This window comes from Manis javanica, chromosome 11 (genome assembly GCF_040802235.1).
Source record: "Manis javanica isolate MJ-LG chromosome 11, MJ_LKY, whole genome shotgun sequence".
Classification (NCBI taxonomy): Eukaryota; Metazoa; Chordata; class Mammalia; order Pholidota; family Manidae; genus Manis; species Manis javanica.
Window position 1 is genome coordinate 25,726,071 of NC_133166.1, and position 27,525 is coordinate 25,753,595.

At 39.6% G+C, this 27,525-nt stretch overlaps 2 protein-coding genes and 1 pseudogene across 3 annotated transcripts in view; 2 read left to right on the forward strand and 1 right to left on the reverse strand.

The window, feature by feature from the left end:
- LOC108385358 (olfactory receptor 52B6) overlaps positions 1–27,525 on the forward strand; it is a 122,891-nt gene that overhangs the window by 78,847 nt on the left and 16,519 nt on the right. The window lies entirely within an intron of this gene.
- On the reverse strand, positions 6,599–7,533 carry LOC108385359 (olfactory receptor 52H1-like; annotated as a pseudogene).
- Positions 18,577–22,947, forward strand: LOC108385356 (olfactory receptor 52B2-like). The gene is made up of 3 exons (XM_037000993.2): positions 18,577–18,604; positions 19,313–19,382; positions 21,853–22,947. The coding sequence occupies exons 1-3, from the start codon at positions 18,577–18,579 to the stop codon at positions 22,835–22,837; spliced, it is 1,083 nt and encodes a 360-aa protein (XP_036856888.1). The 3' UTR covers positions 22,838–22,947.

The window sequence follows — 27,525 nt, forward strand, 5'->3', positions numbered from 1 at the left end:
CTCCTAAACAATCATCTTGTTTCTATTTTTGTCTTGCTCCACACTGCAGGCAGACCTCTTTTTCCAAAGTGTATGTCTGATTATGTCATTCCTTCGCTGAAATCTCATTTTTGTTCTCATCTCAAATTCTTAACTTTTGCTATGTTCTCTACCTTTATTTTCTTCCTCCAGATCTTTGTGTGTCACATTTTCATTATTTCAAACTCGGTGAAAATTGGAGCTATATTATCATTCTTATTGGTAAAAAAATAGAAATCAATAAAATACCCTGGGAGCATGTTTCATAAAACATGTAAATAAAATTCCTGTGGGAACACCGTTAGATCTGACTGTTGGTATTGTCCAGAATCCTGGAAGCCCAGATCTCATTTTATACATAAGAGGTTCTTCTTTCATAAACCTAACAGCCAAGTCAGTTTTCCTAGCATGACACATCCAGTCTTTCTCTCTATGTGTCTGCAAAGATACTCACCAGTAGCCTGAAGAGTGGACTCCAAAATTGTTAATTTGTTTGCCTTTCCTTCTGGTTGGACCCAGAGTACAAACAGTTCCATCTTCAATCGCTCTTCTACATACATCTCACATTGCAGGATTATTGAAAATATCAGTCAAATGTACAACAATGTTTTGTTTGATGTACTGTTAGTCTAGTTTTTTGGGGCCAGAATCTTTATAGGAGGAATAGGCATGATTAAGTCATGGAAATTCCAAGCTCTTACCTTTGGTGTATTGTTTCCTTGTGGAGACATTTGTCTTTCTTTGACTATTGATTGGATGGGAAAGGACTGGTTATAGGTAATTTGCTTGAGTGTTTATATGAACACATGGTCTATATACACAATTATTAACTTAATGATTAATGTTGCCATAACCTGGGCTACTAAAAATAGTTTTCTGGTGAATCAGTTAATGATTTCCACTGGACTAAAATAGGAACATGGTCTGGTGCCCCTGCCCTCTTCATTTATAATTCACACCTTAAAACTTTAAACTATACACCTCACCCTTCTCTCTCACTTAACAGCCAAAAATGAACTATTATTTATGCACAGAAGTTTTTATTCTTTTAGCGTGATGTAGCAATAGCACCTTAGCAGTCAGCTGGCCCTACTGTCTAGTATTGTCATGCATGAGTACAAATCAACTATTTCAGAATGAAAGTCCTCCAATTCAATGACTGTCATGTGTGTGACAATTTAATTTGAAATCGTGTTGCTCTTTTTGAAATGATTAAGGTGGAAATTTTTTATGCCAGTTTTAATATTTTGTTCATTTTATTTTGGGCCCCTATCAATTACTTGAACTTCCATTTAGCTGTTTCACATAACATGGAATCAGAGCTACTTCACAGGGACTCAGCTCCATGGGAAGAAGTTTCTATTGGTCAGCGTCCAGTGGAGGTTGACTTTGCCTTTGCCTTTTCCTCCAGGTAGTTGAGGGCTTAGGTTTTTCCTTGGTCAAAAGAGGCTGCCCACCTACTGAAGGTTAAAGGGCATGATAATGGACAATAGAGAGAGGCTGCTTTATCTAGTGATTCCCTTCATTCCCCCCCCCCACCAAAAACTATCACAAATCTTGTAACAAAAACAGTAGATATTTGTGTGATGTTTTAAAATACAATTTGGAATTCATTGCCACCTTGCTTAAAATACTATGGATTCCCATGGTTCTTAGAGTTTTAAACTCCTTAAAATGATCTGGATTTTTCCATATTCTACAATCTCACCTTTTGTATTTCTTCTTCTTACACCCATCCCATCCCACCTGTTTCCAGTTCCTTTAATGCACTGAGCCTTTTTTCAGCTCTGTGTCCTTACAGGTGCTAAGCCCTCTGCCTCTCTCTTTTTTTTAAAATAAGCATGCAAGAGTTTATTCACCCATAAATGTTTACTTTTTTCCCTTTTTTCTAGCTTTATTGAGGTATAATTGAGATGTGAAATTGTCATATTTAAGGTGTACAGTGTGATTTGATATATATATGTGTTAATATATATATATAAAATTTATGAAATATTTACCATAATCATGTTAACTAACACATCTATGACATCATGCAGTTACTTTTGTGTGTGTGTGGTGAGGATGCTTAAGATATATTCTCCTAGCAAATTTCAAGTATACAATACACAGTATTATTAATGAATAGTCATCATGCTGTACATTACATCAGCAGAACTTATGCATCTTATAACTAGAAGCTTGTGCCCCGTGACCGATGTCTCCCAGTGTCCTCCACTCAACCAGCCGGCCAGTCCCTAGCTGTCCTGACCTGCAGGCCTATCAACGGGGGTCGACGACCTAGAGGAGAGAATGAAGGGGCAAGAGACACAAAGAACGGACAGCAAGACAGGATGTCTGATCAAGCTGACACAGTTTATTGTTTGCAGGCTCAATTTATGCAGGTAGCAAGGAAGGGGTGGGTCAGAAGGTGATTGGGCCTTAGGTGGCGCCGGCGGGAAGGTGTAGAGGGGTGATTGGGCCTTGGCTGGCGCAGTGGGAGCGGAGGACCCAGAAGAGAAGCAGGGAGTTCGCCATCTTGTGGGTGGGGGCCTTTGGGAGGGAGGTTTCAAGGGTGGGGCTTTCCCCTGGGGCAGAGGGTGTTTCTTGATTAACAAGATGTTGGCAATATTAATAGGCCAGTGGAAAGAACAGAAAAGCACAGGTTGCTAGGTAACTTAACCACTATTTCCAGCTTAGGAGTTTGCTAAATGCGTTTCTTGGTAATACGGGAAAACTTGTTTCTAATGCGTGGATGGATTCATTGTTTCCGATTTTACAGGAGAGACTTTACTCAAAGGTTGCTGTTGTCTTAAGGCTTTCATAACCGAGCCTGCCTAAAGGTCCACAGGTTTGCTTCCAACACCTAGCAACAATTGTTCTTTCTGTTTCTATGAGTTTGCTTTTTTTTTTAAGTTTCCACTTACAAATGATACCACACAATATTTGTCTTTCTCTGTCTGACTTATTTCATTTAGCATAATGTCCTTCATCCACATTGTTGCAAACAGCAGGATTTCCTTCCTTCTTGAAAATGAATAGTAGTCCATTGAATAAAAAGTTGTATCATATTTTCTTTATCCATTTGTCCACCAACAGACACTTAGGTTAGGTACTTTCCATATCTTTGCAGTCACGATTAATGCTCTAGTGAACCTGGGAGAGCACATATCTCTTCTGGATACTGATTTTATTTCCTTTGGAGATATACCCAGAAGTGGGATTGTAGAATCATGTTCTATTTGTAATTTTGGGGGGATCCTTCATCCTGCTTTTCATAATGGCTGCAACAATTTATATTAGCACCAACAGTGTACAAGGGGTCCTTTTCCTTCAAATCCTCACCAATATTTGTTATCTCTTATCCTTTTGATAATTGGAATACTAAAAGCATGAGGTGGTGTCTCATTGTGGTTATGATTTATATTTCCCTCATGACTAGTGGTGTTGAGCACATGTCTGTGTATCTGTTGGCCACTTATATGTCTTCTTCACTGGAAAAAAATATCCATTCAGTTATTTTTCCCATTTTTTAATCAGATGATGATTATGGTAATGATTTGCTATTAATTGTATGAGTTCCTTGTATATTTTGGGTATTAGCCCCTTATCACAAACATTTTCTCCATTTCCCTGGTTGCCTTTTCATTTTGTTGATGTTTCTTTGGTTGTGCAGAAGCTTTTTAGTTTGTTGTAGTCTCACTTGTTTATCATTCTTGCTTTACCTCTGCTATTGGTATCATATTCAAAAAGTCATTGCCAATACCAAGGTCAAAGAGTGTTTCTCTGTTTTCTTCTTAGGAGTTTATAGTTTTAAGTTTTATATTTTAGGTCTTTAGTCCATTTTGAGTTACTTTTTGTGAGTAGTGTAATATAGGGGTCCAGTTTTTTTGTGTGTGTATGGCTGTGCCATTTTCCCAGCACCATTTATTGAATAGACTATATTTCCCCATTTGGTACTCTTGTTAACCATATATGTGTGGGTTTATTTCTCAGTCTTTGTTGTGGTACATTGAGCTGTGTTTCTGTTTTCATGCCAATACCACACTGTTTTGATTACTATTTCTTTATAATGTAATTGGAAATCAGGAAGTGTGTGCCTCCAGCTTTGTTCTTTCTCAAGACTGCTTTGACTATTCAGGGTTTCTTGTGGTTCCATACATATTTTAGAATTTTCTCTTCTTCTTCTGTAAAAAGTGCTATTGGAGCTTGAAAGCAGTTACATTGAATCTGTAGATCACTTTGGGAAATAATGGCTATTTTAACATTAATCCTCCAAATCTAGGAACACAGGATATCTTCCATTTATCTGTGTCTTCTTCAGTTTTTTTATCAGTGTCTTATAGTTTTCTCTATACAGGTCTGTCATCTCCTCTGCCTGAATCATGTCCTCCTCCTACCCTAACTTGACTTATTTCTCATGATTTCCATCTTTGTTAAAGAAAATGCAGTTTCTTTCAGGAAGGGCTTTCCTGCACACCTACATTGAAGCTGGTTTCCTCTGATAGTCTCTCTCCTAAAGCACTGTTTTAAAATTCTTGTTTATTTCTCTCTGACAGAAGACCTAATGCAATCTGAAGTTATATGTCCACTTGGGTGTTTATGTGATTGAGGCCTGCCTCCCTCACTGAATTACTAACTCTAGGAGGGTTAGGGCGAGCTGTGCTCTGTTCAACCTGGTAAACAAAGTACCTAACACAGTGTTTCAGATATAGAAAATGTTTGTCAAATATTTGGTAAATATTGTTGAATTAATTAATTAATTAATTAATTAATGGATAAATATTGCCTGGCATCCTCTCAGTACTCTGAATATCTGGACTATACTAAACCTAAGGAGATTAGCATTATATTGGCTCCCCACACAATGTTTCGCCTTTATTGAATGCCTGTTTACAGTGCTCTCTACTGCAAAAAGGGACTGAAGAGTCCCTTGTTAACTATATATTATGTAAGAATGTGATTAATTGTATTACTCGGTGCCTTTTCTCTGAAAATAAATGTTTCTGTTATACATATCAGAAGAACTCTTACTTCTCTGAGCAACTTACTGGCTTCTAGTTTATAGACACTGTGATTATTTAACTAAGTCATGCTTAACTCTCAATATGTTAGTGCTGAATTCATCACCCATGTATGATAAAATGTTGGGAATTCTCGGTAGATGGAAAGCATATTAGCCTATTTCTTACCTTTTTTTAAATAAATCTCTATCTGTTTTTCTTTTTGCTTCTACTTTCTCTTGTACTTATATTTCATAGTATTTTTATTTATGGTGTTCAAAATACAGCAAATAATTTTGGAAACAATATATGTGGCTACTGTCACATAATAAAATAATATATACCCAAAACTTAAGTCTCGGCATCTGAAGAATATATCTTTCTTATTCAAATTATATGTTGAGAGTTATTATAGAAATATAAATCTAAAGACATATGAATAGAGTGGTAACATGGGGGTGAGAAAGCAGTGTCGAAGTAGAGTACCATTCAGAACTCTGGTATTTTGATTCAGATGAAAAGTGAATATTTGGATCACAGGGGCAAGGGAGCGGGGTGTGCATACCAGGCTGGTGACACTAAGAGGTTGTTTTGAAAGAATCAATATATTTTGAGGACACATTAGGAGAAAATCAGATGTCAACTATCATTGGCTCCTGACAAACACCGAAAATAGTTATTCCTTGACTAATTTAACGATGGAATGACTCACTATGACCAACATAGACATACTTGATTTGAAGAGATAATGAATCAAAAATGTACATTTTGGCCATGAGACTACATCTCTTTTGAGGTACAAGACTGAAGAAGAAATCTGGGGCTACCAGAACTTCCAATTGGTCCGGTTTCAAACCTACATCTTAGTCTGTGAATGCTTTTCCATCTTCCTGGCCATAGGAATTTAGCATCTTACTTTCATTCATTCTTAGGGGACTCTGACCACAGACATCTCATTTGGCTTTCTCAAGAGTGAGTGAAAAATGAGTTTCAGGTTTCATCATTGCCTTCTTTCCTCATCCAAAAAAAATACCTGCACTCTTAATTTAATAATTTCATGATTATTTACCACTTGTTTATTTGATGAACATTGTTTATGCTGCTAGTACACGCCAGGACCTCTCCTTGATGCTGTCTAGAAATGGATTGGAGTAGCCAAACTAAACCTCCAGAACCCCACAGTCATCGTGGCAGAAACCCCTAGCTCTACTATGACATGTAAACTACCATGATGCACAGATCTCAAAAAAGACAATTATAATGAAAAAGAGATGTTGATTGTTTTATTTTTTTCATTAAAAGTTTTATAATCACCTTTGACCCATCAGAAGGAATTGCAAAATTTAGTTTCCACATATAAACATATATATTTGTTTGTTTGTTTATATTCATATACATGTTATTTCTTAGACTCAGAATTAATTATTTTTCAGCTTCAATGATTGAGTACATTGCTGCCTATAATAACAAAGAAACCAAAACCAAGGTTCTGATCAATAAGGAATTTTTTCATCTGTCCCTTCTCTGGAACATTGGCTATAGTTTCTCTCTTTAATATACACTGAGAACTCGCCCCCACCTCCAGACTTCAGGATGTATCAATGGGACCCCTTAGGAAAGAGCAGAAGAATAACTTTGTCCCTGATCTGCTTTGTCTTTACTCCACAGACAGGGATTGAGTACGGGTGGGATGAGTACATAGAGGTTGGCAGACATGATGTGAAAGGGGTGAGGAACATTATGCCCAAGGCGGTGAGCAAGGATGGAGACGAACGCTGGCCATAGAACATGCGGATAACACAGACATGGGAGCCACAGGTGCCAAGGGCCTTCTGGCAGGCGTTTCGGGAGGGGAGATGAAAGACGGCACAGGGGATGAGGGCATAGGAAACAACAATTAGGGTCACATCTGTAATTACTGTCATGATGGGAATGCAAAACCCATACCAGATGTTGATGGAGATGTCAGCACAAGCGAGCCCGGCAGCACCTCTGTGTTCACAGTATGCATGAGGGATGATATGTGTCCTGCAAACGGGTAGACGGTTTATGAGGAAGACACAGGGAAACAAAACACAGAAACTTCTGAAGGAAATTCCCAAAACAATTTTGACCATGGTCCTGGGGATCAGAATAGTGGTGTATCTCAAGGGTGAACAGATGGCCAGGTAGCGATCAAATGCCGTGGCCAGGAGGATAGCGGAGTCCAGGACAAAGCTATAGTGCAGGAAGAATACTGGGTGAGGCAACCTGGAAAACTGATTTTCTGGGGACCAAGCCAGAAGATGGTAGGGGTTTTAGGACACATGTGGTAGACAATATCGGATCAGTAATGGCTAGCTTGGAAAAGAGAAAGAACATGGGTGCGTGAAGACTACTCTCCACAGCAATGAGGTAAAGAAGGATACTCTTACCTGCAATGGCCACAAGGTAGACAAAGCGGAATGGGATGCTGATCCGGACGTGGACTGCTCAAGTCCAGGATACCCAAAAGGGCGAAGGCACCTAGCTTATAGCTACTCAGGCTGTACATGGCTGTTGAGGTCTGATGAACAGATTCTTCATTCTAAGAAAAAACTGTGTATGATGTACATGAGAAAATGGCGAGGTGGTTCTTCCTCCACCCTCTCCGTAGGGCTGGCTCTTCTCTTCTCTGTCTGCCAAGAACCTCCCAATGCTCATCTCTTCAAAAAAGAGTCCCCAAATCTAATACCCCTGGTACTAGTAACTCAGTCACTCAGGAATCTTCTTCAAACTGCATAAAATGTTATTTCCATTTTAATGAATAAGTTTTTCCTGAGTCAGTGTAATCAGTTGCTCTATACATGTGAGTATAGAGAATAACAAGGCAACCACATGCAGAGAAAGAAAGAAACTAAGGAAAGGGAGGCACCTTTGGAAAAATAAGGAGACAATTAACAAATACAGACTCTTACTACAGGCCAACCTTTATAAAGTATTATCTCACTTAGAACAATCTTCTAAGATATGAATTTTTATCCTCCTCATTTTTTAAAACTGAAACTGAAACTCTTTGAGATATTCCTACCAATCTCCTCTTTAGTGACTGGAAGAGCCAAGATCATTAGATCCCACAGCCATGCCCTTCCATGCTGCTGTCCCACCTTGGGTGACTGCCTCAGTGCGCTTGTGGATGCCAAAAAGTGAAGAGTCATGAGGTGTAGAGAAGAGTGTACGGAAAAACATAGCGCACAAGCCGTAACTGTCCAGCACAAGGACCCTACCCCAACTGCAAGGATTGCCCTGCTATCCCTTACACTATAGAACCCTGAGCTTTGCAGACTGGAATGTTCTCTGAGGCTGAGTTTGGTACCACACTATGGAGAATAATATGAAAAAGGGCATGCAGCTGAGCCTCCCGCCCACTCTTCGGTTTAAAGAAGAAGCTAGTTTGTTTTTTTTGACAAATGCAGGGTGACCTCTAGTGGAAGAAATACAGAATTAATATGTCCTACATTTTGGGTCAAGGTGAAAGCAGATAAGCAAGCTCTATAATGAGAATTCATGCATTTTGGAACCTTCAATTTACTAACTACACAAATCTAAAAATTTTTCACATGAAATCACTTCTGAACAACACTATGAGATAGGTAATACGGTGTCCACATTTTAAAGACAGAAACTAAGGTGGGGAAAATTAAGTAACTTGTTTATGGCTGCACAATAAGGACGTGGTAGAGCTGGGACTCACACCCATGGGATCCTCCCATAGATTCCCATGTACATAATACAAAATTTTCTGTAGAGCTTATGGCAAATGATATACATGATATCTGTATATCAAAAGATAAAAATTAGTTCACATAAAGGAAACAAATACTTTTATATGTGTACTCTAAAAAAATCTGTAAGAAATAACAAAAATACCTACTGAACTCATAGATACAGAGAACAGATTGGTGGTTTGACAGAGGTGGGGTGGGAGATGGGTGAAATGGGTAAAGGGGGTCAAAAGGTACAAACTTCCAGTTACAAAATAAATTAAACCCTGGCAATGTAATGTGCAGCTTGGTGACTATAGTTGATGATACTGTATTATGCATTTGAAAATTGTCAGAAAGTAGATCTTAAAAGTTCTCATCACAAGAGAAGAATTTGCAAGTATGTGTGGTAGTTGATGTGAATAGACATTATGGTGATCATTTCAGAGAACATACAGATTGAATCATTATGTTGTACACTTGAAGCTAATATGTTACTTATCAATTATATCTCAGTAAAAACAGAAAACAGAAAACTGAAGGTAAAAACAAATTAACAGCATAAAACCAAACACATCACTTATGCTTATAAATGTAGATTGCTTAAACTCCTCTATTTAAAAGCATAGGAATCAATTAAATCTTTTCAAATAAAATTCAGTTAATTATATTTTACTCAAATGAGAAAGACCAAAAACAAAATGACCCAGAAAGAATAAATGAAAAGGGTATTCAAGCATGCTTCAGACAAACTGGAACACAAAGGAAGAATGCCTACCAAAAGGAAAATCAGAAAAAGTTTGGTTTAAGAAGCACCAAGTACAGCAAAAGGTACTTTGAACCATTAGAAGGAACCCTCCTTAATGAAGATGTAAGTCATACCACTCGCAGGCATCTCTTCTTAGCACTCATTTAAAATAAATAAAAAAGCATTGTTCCTTAGCAGCAGTCTGTTCATCTACCACTTTTTCTCTTTTCTTATTATTGTCCACAGACTTCCTTGTACTCCCTTAAATTCTTTGAATACACATGTCTAGCTATTACCTGCAGCAAGCTTAGCATCCCTGTCCGTCACCTGTTCCACACTTTTCCCTCAAAGTAGCATCACATCATCTTGGATCATTTTATTTTGTTGCTGGTGGCTCAGCTACACAGTTCCAGGGTTTTATCTTTGAAGTGCTGTAACTCAGAATTGACTAACCTCACAACTCACACAGACATCCTGCTTTGTGCACTTTTGTGTTTCTGTTATTACCAGTTTGCTCTTCAGCAACTTGAGTCCTGTAGGCCATTGTCTTTTCCACTGCCATTCATTCAGTGTCCAGATGTCTTTGCATTCCTCTCTGTCTAGGTTAAATTCTGTGATTTATCATTCCAACCACTCTCTTACAAATATTTCGCTTGCCTTTGTGCCACTGACCTTCTATCACATATGCATGGCAAAACTCAATTCCTAGATTAATCACCCTAGTAAGTGCTCTTGGGTCATTATGGTAAAACACTTCTTAACTAGGCATATTTGTGTTCTCATAACTTGGTGATCATCAGCCTTAAACTTAACCCTTGATCCTAATGATCCAGCAACATGAACTTATTTTAGCTCCATCTCACTTTTTTTTCTACTTTCCTCTGAGTACATTCGCCAAATCCAGCTCCATCTATCTCAACAGATAATCCTTCATTTTGCTTTACAGAAGAATTGGAAGCTATTAAATATATTATGTAAGACAGCTTCACATCTGAAGCATATACGTATCATATAGATGTAGATATACATGATGCACATGTATATATCACAATATCTAATTCTCTACCTTTTTTTCTTGTTATATTGCAAAAATATTCCTTTTATATCTGGGGCCAAAAACAAACCCATATCCTCTTACTCAAGTCTTCCCATCTTGTCAGGTATTTTTCTTTCTCTTTTTTTATTTATACTGCATTGTACATTAATAACTGGTTTATCTTTAAATATGTTAGTCTCTTAAATCATGTATAAAACAAAAAATAAAGTTATAAACCATTGCTGCAATAATATTAGTTTTTATAATTACCCATGTGTTACCCTTCCTGAGATCTCTTTTTCTCCTACAGCTTCCAGTTACTGCCTATTTGCATGTCATCCTGTAGGACTTCCTTGAGCATTTCTTGCAGGGCAGGTCTAGTGGTCACCAGCTCCCTCAGCTTTTGCTTATCTAGGAATGTTTTGATTTCTCCCTCACTTTTAAAGGACAGTTTTGTCAGAAAAGCATTTTTTTTTTAACACTTTGAAAATATTGACCCACTGCCTTTTGGCCTCCAAAGTCTCTGATGAGGAATTTTCTTGGATTTTTATATCCAGATCTTTCCTCAAATTTGGAAAGTTTAAACCATCATATTTTTTCAGAAACCTGATGCCCCCTGCTGTGTCAAATATCTCAGAAATATGCAATTATCCATTCACTGACACAAAGCAAAAACTAGAAATCTATCATATTTATCTTCCTTTTTTTACACCCCCATGTGCAATCAATTGTATTGATCCAATCCCTTTTTGAATCAAAATAGAAAGTCCTTAGCATAGCTACCAAGGCCTCCACAATCTGATGCTGCTGTCTTATCAGCCTTCTTGTTACACTCCAAGAATGTTTGCCAGGATAAAAACACATCCTATGTTTCTAAAAATGTGTATATTAAAAGCAATTTCCATATAAAAGATGATGGTAAATTCCTCTACAATATTATTTCCAGTGTTCCAACTCTAGTATTGATATATGTCCTCTTAAATTTTGACTTAAGTATCTTAACTCTGAAACTCAGATTTAACTCTGCAGATGAACAGAAATGAGGTCAGAGACAGAGGAGACCCCAGCCGCTCCCCAAGGTTGAGCTATCATACTGCAGTGTGCTCAAGGTGGTACCTGTGCATTGAGCTCTCATGCACTAACACACTCACCTGAACCATGGCCATTACACATGAATTAAAGTCTAAACTGTTAACGTGTTCTAAATACAGGTAAGCTAACACATATTCCTTCACTGTCAGATTCCCCCATGAGGCTGTGTGCATACTTCCTCCTTGACTTCAGGACATTCTCCTCTCTATTCCTATCTGCAAACAAGGCTAAATTCTATTTACCATTCAGGTCTCAGCTAAGCCCCTTTTCATTCAATTAAATATGACTTGCCTGGGAATAGTCTTCCTAATCTCTCCATTAGAAAATTCTATTTCCAAATTGTATTTTGTCTTTTCTGAAATTCATCGCTCTTGCAAGCACTTGCTTAATGTTTATCTGCTAGACTGCAATGCTGTCTGTCCTATTTTTATTGTTCTTATTGTTACTGTTGTTTCAGTAATGTTTTCAATGCCTGCATAATGCTAGCACTTAGAAAGTGCTCAGTTAAGTATTTCTGGGATAGAATGTTGCTAATGAGTCAATACAGAATATTCTCATTGTCTCTGAAAACACATTGGAAATCATTAAATATTTATAGCTGAATAAACAGAAGAAAATAATCCTCTGCAAAATGGAAGCCAATTAACATGCCAAACCAGAAGAATGCTAAAGGCATTTCCTTTAAAGATAAAAATAAGCTCCTGGTTATCATGACATTTTTATTAATATTGCTGAAGAACTACCCAGAGAAATAAGACATTTTCAGAACTGCTTACTTTTGCCACAGCTCTTTTGTCTCAGCTTAGGTGAAAATTCTTCCCCAAAACGTTTTCTTCACTCCTATGACTGAGTCCTCTTATTTACGCCAATAATGTCCTATGGAAGCACTTACAATGTATTGCTTTTATTTGCCTATCTTCTATCCTTATTGAGTGTAAAGACATTTTTATAGTCATGGTTTTATTCCTGATTCTAGTTCAGTTTGTATAAGACACTGAAGTTTTATTGAATAAATGAATAGTGTTGAAATTGCAAACAGGCTCCTGTTTTATATGGGACCTTTCTACTTTTTCACCTACGTCTCTCTCCACCCCACCCCTATTCTCCTTCTGTTTATTCTGTATTCCTTTAAAGTGCAGTTTAATGAATGAGTGGCTAAAATAATGAATAAGTGAATTAAAACACACACACACACATACACACACACTTTTATACATATGCCCAGACACACATGGAGTCATAAGCAGTCACACCAAAGCTATTGCTTAAGAAGGTGGACTTTTGAGTCAAGTATCTTAGGTTTGCATTTTATCTGCATATTTTTCATTATACCAGTCACATTTTTTGCTCTCTCTAAAATTCCTGTTTCCTTCTGGAATTTCTGTGGGGATTACATGGGAAAAGTCCTCAGCTAGGTGACTGGGACAACATGAGCTCTCAATAAAAACTGGCTATTATATAATGTGATTATTATTATAAACACATGGAATACACAGGGATGGCAGAAACCCACAGAATGACAAAAAGTTTTAAATCATGAGGGAACTAGAGTCCAAGTCTTCACTTCTGATCCAAGCTCTCAGATCATTTGATTTTGGCAGTTGAATTGTGTTCTCAAGGCAGCCCAGGCCTAATTGTTCCCTTTTGCGCCATTTATCCTTCCTTCCCTCCAACCCCTAAGACTGTTTAAAATCCAGTCCCCAGGCCTGCTGACCCGTCAGCTGGACTGAGCCCACCCCTGCCTTTCCTAGCATCTCCTGTTCCTCAGCTTAGGTCCTCTGTATGTCCTTCAGTGGGCTTAGCCCTCCAGGATCTGGGGCTAAGCCCTGCCCTGGCTTCCCAACCATGCCCACCTTGTCCACCAAGCAGCACTCACCAAGCCCTGGAGCACAAGGAGGGTGTAAGTCCGGGGAAAGGAAATCCCAGGCAAAATACCTCTAAAAACCAAAATCAGTCAAAGGGAGAAATTAAGTTTAAAACCCGTTTATTGCTCACAAACTGCAGTCCCAGGCCGTCTTTCTTCTCTGCTCCAGCAGCAACACACCAGCCCTCCCCCTCACCTCTCAGGTACAGATAAGCCTTCTGTTGCCCAGGTAGTCACCCACTGATATGGAAATGAACTTCTCCACCCCTGAGGGAAGATGCAAATGCACTAAAGCCATACTTCTCAGATGTACCAAAGCCAGGAGAGATATTCTGGAAATACTACAATTTTACCCACAGAGGGACACATGGAAACAGCGCCCTCAAGCCACTGACCCTCTTGTTCCTCCTCCTCAGCCTCCTGAGGGCACTCAGGCCCATGGACCTGAGGCCGTAGGTACGAGCCTCTTCCCAGAGGTCTAGCTCCTGAGGCTCAGAGCTCCCAAAGGCTGGGGTGGGCTGAGTCCCCGCAGGCGCCTGTCTTTTAGGACGGGCAGGAAGAGTGAGCAGAGCCCTGGGGGCTTTTGAAGGGGCCAGAGCTCCCTCCTCTGCTGCCAGAGCCCTCTGCAGTGAGCTCCCAGTGTGTGTGAGCGAGGCCTTCAGGCCCTGCAGGTTACTTTGTGATGTTAGAAATAAGTCACTTGTGTAAGTACATGTAATCTTACTTCAGCATGAAAATGCAAATGGTTCTGTGGAAGGAGGGGCACAGGTTCTCCTTTCTGACTCAAACCTAAAAAGAGAGTGCCCTTATTATGACAAACCAGTCATACTGATCAAACACTTGAACATACTTAAATCCTTGCCCGTCCTATCAATTTATCAAAATGTATTTGGAATCACTTCCTTCCATCAGTCACTATTCTTTGGTTCCTTGTCACTTCTGCTAAGTGGGCCCTCATTGATCTAAACATTTCAGTCCTTCCTCACCAATCCATCCTCTTCCCTGAAGCCATAATTATGACTCTAAAGTAGAAACATGATTGTCATTTCCACAGAGAGTTTATAATGCATTTAGGATAAATAAATCCACATTAGCATAGCGTACAAGATTTAGCAATGTGAGGCCCTTGACCTTCTCTTCAGTTCATCTTTGCCCACTCATCCCCAAATACCCCATGTTCCAGAATAATCTCTCTGGAATTCCAATTACACATTTTGATGTTGTAAGCATCAACCCCTTGCCTATGTTGTTCCTTCTAGAACATCCTTCTTGATCTTTTCTGGCTGACTCAGCGTAAAACCCAGCATCACCTCATTTGGAAAGGCATCCCTCACTCACCTGTGTTTATTCCTGCCTTAGCACTAATCACATCCTTTGCAATTACTGCTTAGCTCTCAGTTTCCTCTTCCAGAAGGCAATGCCTTGCTGATAAGTATCTTACTCTTAATGTTCAGAGTTAGATTTCTGTGGTTTTTCACATTAGGCATTCAATCTAACTTCTCAATATTACTAGTAATAGCAATATTATCACCTATTTATATGACATTTATTCTGTAACATTAATATGTTAACTTAACTATTATATTGCCAATTAGAAAACAATTTTGTATTACTTGATACATCTGAAAAAAGACATGAAATGTGTATTTGTATTATTTACCAGTATATCCACTGTCTAGTGGCCCACCCCTTCACACTCTTTATGGTCACAGTCTTCTGAAGTTATAGCATAATATAGAGAAGAAAAGAGATAATACTGAATTGCTGAATCTTAAGAAACTCGTGATTAGTTTATGGTGGTATTGAAAACTCAGATTAATGCAGAATGTCACAAAAGTGCACCTTACAACCTCTTTTTTTATTGTTAACATTGTTATGTAGTCTTCTCCTAGTTCAAACCCATACCCCACTCCAATTCCTTTTTTAGAAAAATTCATGCCCCATAACAACTATGGTTTGTAGAAGAGAAAATAAATAATTGGGGGACCTTAACTGCTGCACTCAATTTACTTTTCTCTCTGGGGGTTTGGTTGTTACATTTTTTATAAGTGTTTCATTTATTCATACAGAATAGTTTGGAAAACAGTTGTTATTCTGAGTAGAGCCAGTGATACCACATACAACATGAGTATCATGGTTCATATGTGGAACCTATAGGGCATTTTAGTGTGATAGCCTTGTCAGCCCCAAGGTCAAATGACAAAACATTAGAAAGACAAATAATTCAAGTGATTATAAATATAAACAAGTATAGTGGTCTTAAAATATGTTCATGAATTTTGGTACTCCTGTATTCAAGAGATAGAGTAATCCCCTCTCCTTGAATATGGGTTGCACTTGGTGATTCATCTCTAACGACTAACATATGGTAGATGTGGCTGTGTGCCTTCTGAGACTAGGCCACAGAAGGCACTGAAGATTACTTTCTACCCTCTCTGTTGAGTTGCCCACTCTGGGAAAAGCCAGCTTCCATGACATGAGGACACTCCATCAGCCTGTGTGGGGAGGATGCAAAGCCTCTTGCCAGCAAACAGCATGAGCTAAGTCGCCCTCTTGAAAGCAGATCCTCCAGCTCACGCCAAGCCTTCAGATATCTGCAATCCCATAATACCTCGACTGCAGCCTAATAAGAGACCCAAGACAGAACCGTCTAATTAGGCCTCTCCTGAATTCTTGATACACAGAAACTGTTTGTGATAATAAGTGTTTATTGTTTTAAGTTGCTAACTTTTAGGTTAATTTGTTACACATTAGAGGTAACTAACATGAAAAGAAATGCAGGTTATCACTTTACAGTCCTACTTGTAGATAAGCAACTGAAGGTCAAGGCAAGGGAATGGCAGTTCCTAGCCACTTTGGCTACTTAAAGACAACCCACTATAATTCTATTTGAATAATCCCCTTTGAAGCTGACCTCAGCAAGGGAGGTGATTATAGAGCTGATTCCACCTATATGTGTGAAGTCTAGTGAGCACCATGCATGGTATCTGTAAAGGGATTTCAAGATCACTTCTTTCACACATCACTTATTAAGATAAGAATAGTATGTCAGGCCCAGAACACCAAGCATTGTGCCAGACTCTGGATATTCAGAGATAAATATCAGTCTGTTCACTAGAGGACATAACCTGCTAAGGTCCACAGACTTGTAAAATGAAATCTCAATAGGGAACGAGTCATAGGAAACTCAAAGCTGTCCACAGAAACCAAATGGAGGGGTAATGCCACAGCCTAGGGATCAGAGAAGAGCTGGAGGACTAGGTCAACTCAATATGAGTCTCGAGGATGAGTAAGGTTCAAAGACATGAAAGGGAATCTCAGGCCTAGAGACCAGCAGGTGCAAAGGCTGAGAGGTGGGAGTGGGTATGATGTGTTCTGAGAATCGTGTGCCACTCAGTAGACCCAGGTACATTTAGCCAAGTGCTGAGAAGAGAAGCTACTGAGGTGGGCAGGCAATCACTTATGCACACGTTCAATATTCAATACAGACATGTGTGGTGCCCACTAGGCACCAGGAACATAATGAAGAATAGCTAGTGGAATGCCTCACTCAAGTATTCAGTTCATGCAGGAAGACACATTATTCAAATACTTGACAGACTATGAGCGTATAAAGAATCACTACCTCTGACAACTGTGAGGGAATCTACAGGGCATTGTAAAAGTAAATAACTGAGGTGTCTGGTCAGGCCTGGGGGAGAAAGGGAAAGATTCTTTGAGGAAGATACTTGGAAGATGAGGTTAATTTTAATTAAAAGCTACTAAAGTTAATAATGTTTACTGGATTTTTGGTTTGTTATCAATTATAGGGCCAAAGACTTTAGAAACATTATCAAATGTAATCCCTACTCTCCCCACAGGAGGCAGATCTTATAAGAAAAAATGAAAAGTAGAAGATGTATCCAAACTGGCCAGATATTTAAGTGGAGAATTTTGTAACTGAGGTAGCTGACCCCTGAGTTATACTTCTACTTCACAGCGTGCTCCATTTTCTCCAGCACGTTAAAGGAAAGGGCAGAACATTCCAGACACAGAGAAAAGAATGTGCAATGGCCCTTAGGCAACAAGGAGAAAGATGTGACCACAAGCTCCTTAAAAGCAGGTATTTCATTTTTCATTTGTGGTTCATATACTTTTAAAAAGAATGAGTGGAAGTATACTCAAGTTATGAGCAGTGGATCTCCTTTTGCCTGTTCAAGGAACTAGCTTGAAAGATGACATTCAGCTTAACAGTGTGTTTGCTGCCCCTGTTTGTCATTCACTCATTTGTTCACGCATCCCCCACTTGTTGAGGCAGACTACAGCCAGCAAAGAGAGAGTAAGGGGAAGGGGCTTGAGGCCAAACACTGTTAGGGTCCGGGCTTCCGAAGCTTCTCCAGAGAACAAACTACACAGGCATAGAGATGTAAATTCAAGCAAAGTCTTTATTCAGCCAGCTAGCTGGGGTCCAAGTCAGCCCGACGCAGTGGGTCTCAACAAGGACCTCGAGCACTCAAAGCCAAGGGTTTATATAGCATTTTCAAAGCACTTAACTCATAGTAATTTTCCACAGCTATACATTATTCTTGCAAGACGTACATCCTGGGGTTAAGCAAGGACAGGATAAGACCACTCCTCAATGGTTGGGGAGGTTCTGCACGATAAGCTTGGTATGTAAGATTAGCTGACCAAGGTTAGCTGACTAAAGGCCACAGCTGCCCACCACCCAGTGCTCATGATTAACTTGTTTTTCAAGGCCTTACCCAGGCCCAGTTTTTCTTTCTAAGTCACATACTCAGAAAATGGCTTCTAGGCCTTTAAGATGGCTATGCTTATGCTAACCTATTTCTATTCTTACAACACTAGCTGCAGTTCACCAGCCCCCTTGGAAAGAGACTGGAAAATTCCCTTAACCACCCAGGTTTCAGATTCCTCACGTATCCATGGAGAGCTTCCCTATCTCACAAGGTTTGAGGACTTACTGGGATGTTGTATGTAAGGCACTTTGCACATTGTTTGGGGCAGAACATGACAGTCATTTTTTAAATTTCATTTTATTCTAATTACTGTACAACAGGTGCTTCAGATACAGATAGGACTAAAGCATTTTTTAATTGTCCTTAAGAGTATCACAGATGGGTGGTGAAACACACATGCAAGCAGGTAATTCCAGGCTATTGACAAAAGATATGACCTTAAAAAGCACAGGACACTGTGATGACACAGTGAGGGTGCTGATATAATTAGTGAGGAGGGCAAGATGGTCAAGAATTTTGTTAGGAAAGTTGTGTTTTGAAGGTAAAATAGGAGTTTTCAAGGTAAACCAGGGGCACAGAAATGTGGTAGGCAGTAAATGTGAAGAAGCAGATGAGGACATGGTGACAGGTGGGGAGCAGTCTGCACATTGATATGTGCACACCCTGCATGCAGGCAAGGCTGAGAAGAGGGAAGGCGAGATCAGAAGAGTTAGGGGGTGAGCAGGAACTTGGTCCTCATGCTCCGCAACTTAGATCTCACTCTAAAGGCTAAGGGACGAAGGAACTGATGGAAGGTTTTACTTGGGAGTGACAGAGTGAAAGTGGCATGTTGGAAACGCCATTCTGGCTGTCATGCGGGCCTGGTACTGGAATAAGTAAGATGCATTTGGAATGAAGCTCCATGGGCAGTGAAACTAGTTGGAGAATTTTCACTCTAGTCCAGGCAGAGATGATGAGGAGCTAAGCATTGAAAGGCTGCAGGGACAAACTAAATCATGCTCCCTCCAGAGCTGGGACTGACTAAGGTGAGACCAGTAAGGTGCCTAGAATGCAAAGATTAAGGAGGAACTCACTCTCAGGGGCTTAAGTGCTCCCTTAATTGTTGTGCCCTTAGCATCTCTACGGAGTTCACTGCTCAGTACCTGGACAATCAAGGTGTTAGTGACAGCTCAGCAGGAAAAGAGGTAAGTATTGTCTTGACTCATTTGACCCCATCTGCAGTCTGCAGTTTAGCTGGAGGCAGGATCAGGCACCAAGTCCCAGAGGTCACTCCCTAACGACTTGCCAGGAGCAATAAATGACCCAGGCTCTTTCTGCCTTCTGTGGGCGTCTCCTTTCTGTGGCCAACAGAATGGATGGTGGCGACAGAGCTGGGCTGCACAGGTAACAGGAAGAGCATTTCCGGTGAACTTGGACACACAAACCCACTGCAGTGACTGTAATTACCTAGACTGCAGGAAGCCATTCCTTTGTCCGTGGCAGGAGGTAAATAATAAAGGATGTAACCTGTTTAGAGTGTATGTTTTGACTGCCTTTCCTGGGTTGTCTTTATTCCCCAGATGTGCATTCCCCTGCTCCCTTGCAGCAGGTCCTCCCCTACTTCTGAGCTCAGGCTTCTTTGCTCTTCCCTGGAATAGTGACCACTCCTGTACCTTGCTCTTTGTGCCTCTCCAGGTGATATCTTACAGCTGTCATGATCTCACTGCAGTTCCCTAGAAAGTGTGATGAGAATGCCTGCAGTCAGGGGTCCCTGCATGAGACAAGATTTAATGCGGGCTATTTCAGGAGAGTGCTCTCATCTTTTTAACCCAAGGTAGGCCTCCAGATATGAGATGTGTCTGAGTGGGTGGTCTGAGGAAAGGGAGCTCTTGATAGGTTAGGGAAGTCAGGAATAGACCCTGTTAAAAGTCAGAAATTTTAAGGTGCTTCTCAGATCTCATCCTCTGTGGGTGGCTGTGACTTCCGCATGGCTCTGAAGCTCAGGGCTTACCCACACAAAGATTAACTTGCCAGGCAAAATCACTTCTTTCTGATGTCTCAAGCTTTTAAAGTGCAAATATTAGGGAAATATCCTAATATGAAGTAAAGGACAAGCATATATTTTTCCATACACACTTATTCTTTTTGGCAAATGTGACTCCCTATTCTGGCCATGCTGATTCATTAGTGAATATTTCAAGTAATCCATCAATTCTAGAATTCCTGTTTTATTTTAAAGTCAAAGAACAACTCCAGATCCTTCATGAGCCTGGAACTAGTGCAATAGAAAGTTAGATTACTCCAGATTAGAGGTGGTACTGAGTAAACTCCTGTAGAGGTTGAAGATATGAATTATGTAACTTCTAATGGAGACCTACATTTGTAACCCATTAATAATAAAACAAACTTCATCAAATTATTTTCATATACTTGACAATAGAAAATGTATTTTTCCCTATAATAGAAAAATAGAAACTACTAGATAAACAAAATCAAGTAAAATCATCTCTTCATTCAACTACTCAAATATAGCGATAGTATTTCCATGGTTCATCTACCAGACATTCTATCTATGAAAATATATGTTTATGTAGCATTACTATTCTTCATCAATGACACCAAGCAAAAGCATTTTTGGAAATCTCTTTTTATTTAACTTAACAGTAATGGTAAATATTAAATGGCATTTATTTTTAACATAAAAATAACTAAGCTGTCTTTGTGTATTAGTTGATCTTTCCTGTTAGAGGAAAACGATTTTTCTTCTTTAATAAGAAAATTAACTTCTTTTAAAAAGATTAATTATTAATTTTTAGGTCATTTAAAATGATAGCAGGTTTGGAAATTTTATTTTGATCATTTTTAAAGAATATAGCATATTTCATTGTATGTTCCCTTTTCAGTGATGAAACCCATTTAGCATGAGGTGTGGGAAGGTTTCCAAAAATCTCTGGGAGAGGTGATTTGAGGAAAGTCAGCTGTATTGTATTCCCTAAAGGACAGAATTTCCTTGTCTACTAATTTTATTAAAATTTAGTCCTTGCACATGCAGAAATAAAACCTTAAGGAATTAAAAACCAACAAAGAAAGACATTATCAAATCTATTTTAAAAGGAGTTTAAGTAAGAAGTGGTTGCAGTATCCAATTGTATCTCTGTTTTTCTCTTTTATGCACCAGTTGATATCTCCATACACACTCTAGGTGATTGATAGATGCTTAGGTAATCAGTCAGGGAAGAGTGTGTGCTAAATATCAGAACTGTTTAATTATTTAAAAAAGAAAAACTTTTTGTTTTTATTCATTTTTTGATATTACTTACACAAATGCATAATTTTCTTTCCAGTCTTAAAATGTTTAGTCAGGGAATATAACTTTTAAAACTTTGTATGACCATCATTTTAAATTTATGTCAGTTGTGTGAGAAAATAGTACTGGCCGCAGGATTTTCCTTGGAAATATCTTTAAAATGCTTTGATCCCATTTTGCATGTCTGGAATCACTCTCTTCATAGCAGAACACAGCACATATTTAGGTCCATAATTACTATCTCTGAGCAGGTGGGAACTCAGTAACTGAGATGTTACACAGCAGATGTCTGCACCTGCTGAGGGTTAGTCAGTATGTCTTTAATTGTTTGTGACAGGCTAGCTCTCTTTCTTTCTTTCTCCTTACAGACAAGTGATGAAAGTTCCATACCATAATTTAGGCGTGGCAGATCACAACGATTCCACTTTCACGTATGATACGTTTATCCTCACTGGCATCCCTGGCCTGAAAGAGCTACACGGGTGGATCTCCATCCCCTTCTGCCTGATATACCTGGTGGTGGTGTCAGGAAATGTTATCCTGATCTGTGTGGTGGCGATGGAGCACACTCTTCATGAGCCCATGTACCTCTTCGTCTCCATGCTGGCTTTTGGGGATCTGATTCTATCCACATCCACAGTCCCCAAAGCCCTGAGCATCTTCTGGTTTGATGACACGGACATCTCCTTTGGTGGTTGTGTAACCCAGCTCTTCTTTGCGCATTTTGCCTTTGTGGCGGAGTCAGGCATCCTCTTGGCCATGGCTTTTGACCGCTATGTGGCCATCTGCTACCCACTGAGATACACCACCCTTCTTAGCCTTGGCGTCACTGGCAAAATAGGGAGTGTTGTAGTGCTCAGGAGTTTTGCAACTATTTTCCCCATTGTCTTCCTTGTGAAGCGTCTGTCCTTCTGCCGGTCAAACATCATTGCCCACACATTCTGTGAACACATAGGGCTGGCAAAGCTGGCTTGTGCTGATATCACCATCAATATATGGTATGGAATCTCTGTGCCATTACTTAGTATTATGCTAGATATGGTTACAATAGTCATCTCTTATGGGCTCATTCTCCAGGCCGTCTTCAGGCTGCCATCCCATGATGCTCGGATGAAAGCTCTCAGCACCTGCGGTTCCCACATTTGTGTCATCCTCATGTTCTACCTCCCAGGGATTTTCACTGTCACTGCTCAGCGCTTTGGCCAAAATATCCCCAAGCATGTCCATATCCTGTTGGCCAACCTCTATGTCCTTGTTCCCCCCATGATGAACCCAATCATCTATGGAGTAAAGAGCAAACAGATCCGTGAACACGTGGCCCTTGTGTTTTCTTCAAAAAGAAAGTGTTGCTGAGTGACTGGCTCCCACTGGTTACTTACAAGCAAGCAGGAAGGGTCCTCTTAGAAAAGAGGACAGAAAGGTTGTCCTTTAGGATAGGCTTTGCTGGCTAGGAAGTTAGTCTTCTTCATTAAATAAGGATGACCCAAATTGTATAAATCCCTTGTTTCAAAGATAAATAGAATCTTGACAAGATGTGTATTAAGAGACATAAAAACTATTTTAAACGTCGATAGGATTCTTCAGTATTAGGTGATAGTATCTCTAATCCTACCAAACAAAAATAACGTTTATTGAACACTTCTCCTTCAGCTCCTATTTAAACTTTAGATCTCTTTGTGTCCTCCGCAATGGCTATGATGAATACAAACAGAGCGAACACCAGGATTGTATACAAATAGGGGAGAGGCGGAGACTCCCCCTTCTGTCTCACCTTATCCACAGAGGACCTTAACAATCCTGTAATACAAATGGGAGGAGAATCTGATGATAGCAGATAGCATGGCCCACAGCAGTGAAATGAGATTTACTGTAGTATGTACATGATTTGGAAGAAGAAAAAAAGAGCACAATAATTAGGTGAAGTGTTTATAAACCGCCTTGGAACCTGGATGTCCTATACAACCCTCTTCATTTGAGGTTGAGCAGCTCTCCTTTCAGAGTCTTCAGCATTTATCTCGCAGTTGTTGTATGAGGATCCAGTGAGAAACTGGATGCTACAGCACTTTACAAATTATAAAAGTTTCTACAAATGTGTGGTGTCACTGTTGCTGATGTCATACGTGTCCTGGAATGAGCTCTCACCGTCCGGCGGTCAAAGGCTGAAAACAAAGCACAAACTCGTCCTTGGGCTTCAGCCAGACGCCTCCATCTCCGCCCTCCTGTCTCCGCCCAGCGGCCGTCCTCAAGCTCCAGCGAGGGGCCCTCCCACAGTGTTTCCCAGGCTCTGTGCACAGCCCACTCTGTGAGGCTGGGACACACTCTCGGGGTGTTCTGTCCGCACCGCCCACATGCCAGGCAGTGTGAGCCAGTCTGACGTTTCCCATCTCTCAGGAGCTCTGTGGGGATTTTCAAGGAAATTGTACCTTGCTCTGTGGGACTTCCTTCTTCTCAGCTGTCTGCTCAGATTCCTGGCATATTGTGGGATGTAGAGAAATATTTTTGGATTTTTCCTGAGTTGGGTTTTCTGAATAAATTTTGCCCAAATCTGGGATCCTGGGCTAAGAACAAGTCTTGAGATAGTGATTTACACATGTAGTTGGAGAGACAACTGGAGAGAGTGAGAGACTCCAGAGAGACTGACCTAACTTCAGACGCATGACAGCATGGCTGGGTTTTAGAGCTGGAGAGAAAGGTCTTATTTTTTCCCAGGAGAGATTTATTTCCTTGGAGACTGATCTCAGAAGGAGAGGAGGTAGGGGGAAGAGGAATAGTCTCCCTGGCTTGAGAAAATGCATCAATTTCTTCATTCCTTGACTGCATGCATAGGGCATTTGACCTGACCTTCATTGTCTAGCCGTAGGTGTCAGAATCTGGTGTGGGGAACTGCAGTTATTGTTTGCTTTTTAAGTGAATAATGGTGATTTGCCCCTGATCGGGAACATTTTGTGTGTGCATACAGGGTAAAATTGATAACACGAATATTTAAAACCCAACACATGCTCAGTACAAACTTCCAGTATAAAGGCTCTTCTACTTCCATAGTTCTTAACCCTGTAAGTCTTGAGTGACTGCTGTCCCTACGTCTATCCCTTTCTCTCCTTCCCACTCTTTTCCTTGCAGCCACAATATCCTTATACCTAAAAGCCCTTCTGCATCACCATAAATAATGTGTTACTCCCCCTCCCCAAAAATGCTGCCATGCTTGGGAACATGAAGGGTCATTGGGAAAAAAAAAAATAGCCGAAGAGAAACAAAAATCAGACTTCAGAAGAAAGGAGCCTGACAGAGTGGCTGAAACTGAAGTGCAGCCAGATGAGGTCTGAAGTGGGGGCCTGAGCCACACTCTGATTTGTAAGTTGGGAGTAAGAGGGTTGTAGCCAATGGGGGGCTGATGAATGCTTACCCTTCATGTTCCCAAGCATGGTAGCATTTTTTGCGAGGGGGAATAATTTATGGTGATGCAGATAGGCTTTCAAGTATAAGGATATTGTGGCTTCAAGAAAAAGAATGAGAAGGAGAGAAAGGGATAGATGTTGGGACAGCAGTCACTCAAGACTTATAGGGTTAAGAACTATGAAAGTAGAAGAGCATTTATACTGGAAGATTGTACTGAAGTTTGAAAACTGGCTTTTGGGGGTTTGATTTGTAGATTTGCTGAATCCCAAGGTGTAGACACTCCTACTATGGCTAATTTCAAACTTACCAATATGATGCTGACCCACTCACAGAATTCCTGAAAATCTAACACTTGACTCTTACAAACCAGTACACACAGTCTCTAGCACACGACTAACTGTAGCTCTTCTTGGGCTTGACACACTGGAATTAGAATGAACTTGAAACCTGTGGCTTTGGTTTAACTCAGGAAAAATGTGACTGAGAAATCCTGCCTCACTGGGAGGTGGACAGTGAATAGGTGAGAACAAATACTTGAAATCAGGCTTATTAGATGTATGTGCATTGTATATTATTTGTATGATACTGAGCTTACTATTTAACTTTTTATTAAGATAAGATTTTGCATAAAATAAAATTCAACATTTTAACCATTTTACACTATTAGTGGCTTTTAGTACGTATAGAATGTTGTGCAACTATTACCACCATCTAATTCCGGAACATTTTCATCACCATCACCCCAAAAAGAAACCACATACTCACTAAGTAGTCACTCTTTATTTCATCTTTCCCCAGTCATCTGGCAAATACTGATCGACTTCCTGTCTTTATGGATTTGACTGTTATGGACTTTGGACATAAATGGAACCATACAAGATGTCAGCCATCAATATCTGGCTTCTTTCACTTAGTATAATGTTTTCCAGGTCATCCATGTTGCATCATGTGTCAGAACTTCATTCCTTTTTATGGCTGAAAATTATTCCACTGTTTAGATTTCATACATTTGTTTTATCCATTCGTAAATTGATACTGTTGAGGAAGAAAAACTTTACCCTTTCAGGTTGTCTGGCTGGTCTAAGAATTAAATTGATATGAGACAGATTAATAATAAAAAATCAAATTTAATTTCATCTCTACAGGTATCCACACAGACATGAGATTCCCAAGACAGTCAGGCATAAAGAGTGTATATACGTCATCCTGAACCATGAAGGGGTGGAGTCTGGGACCTCAAAGGGAAGGAAAGTGGTTCACAGTGTGATGAAAATGAGTAAATGTTTAGTAAGCAAACATTTGCCTGGCCACACAGAAACAGCAGGACACAAAGAGGAATTTTAACAAACAGGCCTTTCTAGGTTCCTCCCTGCCTACTACGCCTAGTCCGTATTATAATGGAGTTATCTATGGAGATGACTCCTTTCCTGGAGCAGGTCCTGTGTGTAAAGTATTTTAGGCAGTCAGCGGGAAGGTCAAAGTTTCTTCCTGAGTCTTTTGGGCCTTGATTATTTTCAGTTAGAAATAATCTACATGTCAAACAAGGACGTTTTGGCGGAGGCTTTGCCCATGTACATACATTTAATGTGAGTTCTCTCCATTTGACTATTATAAATAATGCTATTACAAACCTTCATTTGAAAGTTTTGGATTGAACACCTGCTTTCAGTTCTCCTTTGTACATACCTAGGCATAGCACTGCTGGGTCACTGGTAATTTAATATATTTAGTTTTTTATTTTTTTATTACAAGCTTTTAATTTTTAATTTATTTTTGATGTTTTAATATTTAATTTTTGAGGACCTGCCAAATGGTTTCACATAGAGGATACACTGTTTTATATTCCCACTAGCAATGTCTCAAGGGCCCAATTTCTCCACATTCTCACCAACACTTGCTATTTACCATTTTTTAGAAAAAAATATAGTTATCCTAATGGGTGTAAAATAGAACAATGAAAAGGGATTAACAAATCATTCTCCTTCATTCTCATTGCTACCCAAGTTCAAGCTAAGCTACAGATTCCAGAGGGAATAGCCTGTGTGAAAGTCCAGAAGGAAAAGCACATAGTTTGAGAAACCAAAAGAAGGACAGGGTGACTGTAGCCTGAAGAGGGTGTGAGTGAACAGGTGGGAGGAAAAGAAGAGTTAGGTCAGTGGACACCAACAGAAATTGGTTAGCACCAACAATGCCAGAAAAGGCTTTAAAGCTATATTAAGGTATTTGGGTTTTATTCCACACAAAATGAATAACTATTGAATTATTTTAAGTAGAGGATTGGCATAATCTAGTTGGAGTTTACTAAAACTGGTTTCTATGAGTAAAAAATGGATGGGAGAGTGAAAAACCTGGAGGCAGCAGATTCCTATATGAGGCTGCTAAAAAACTCCCAGACAGAAATAGAATGGTGATCATGTTTTAATGTGAAACATGAATGAATTTAAAGGATATTCAGAAGATATAATCAATAGTAAATAGATTGTTAAATAAGTAAATGAAACAAATGAGATAAGAACAGTGGTTTGGGCAAGAGAAACTGGTTAAATTCCATACCATTTAGTAGGATGAAGAATCCAAGAAAATGTATTGTGAGGAAAGGAAGAGGAGAAAATGGGTAATATTTTTGCTTCATGTCGATTTTGAAG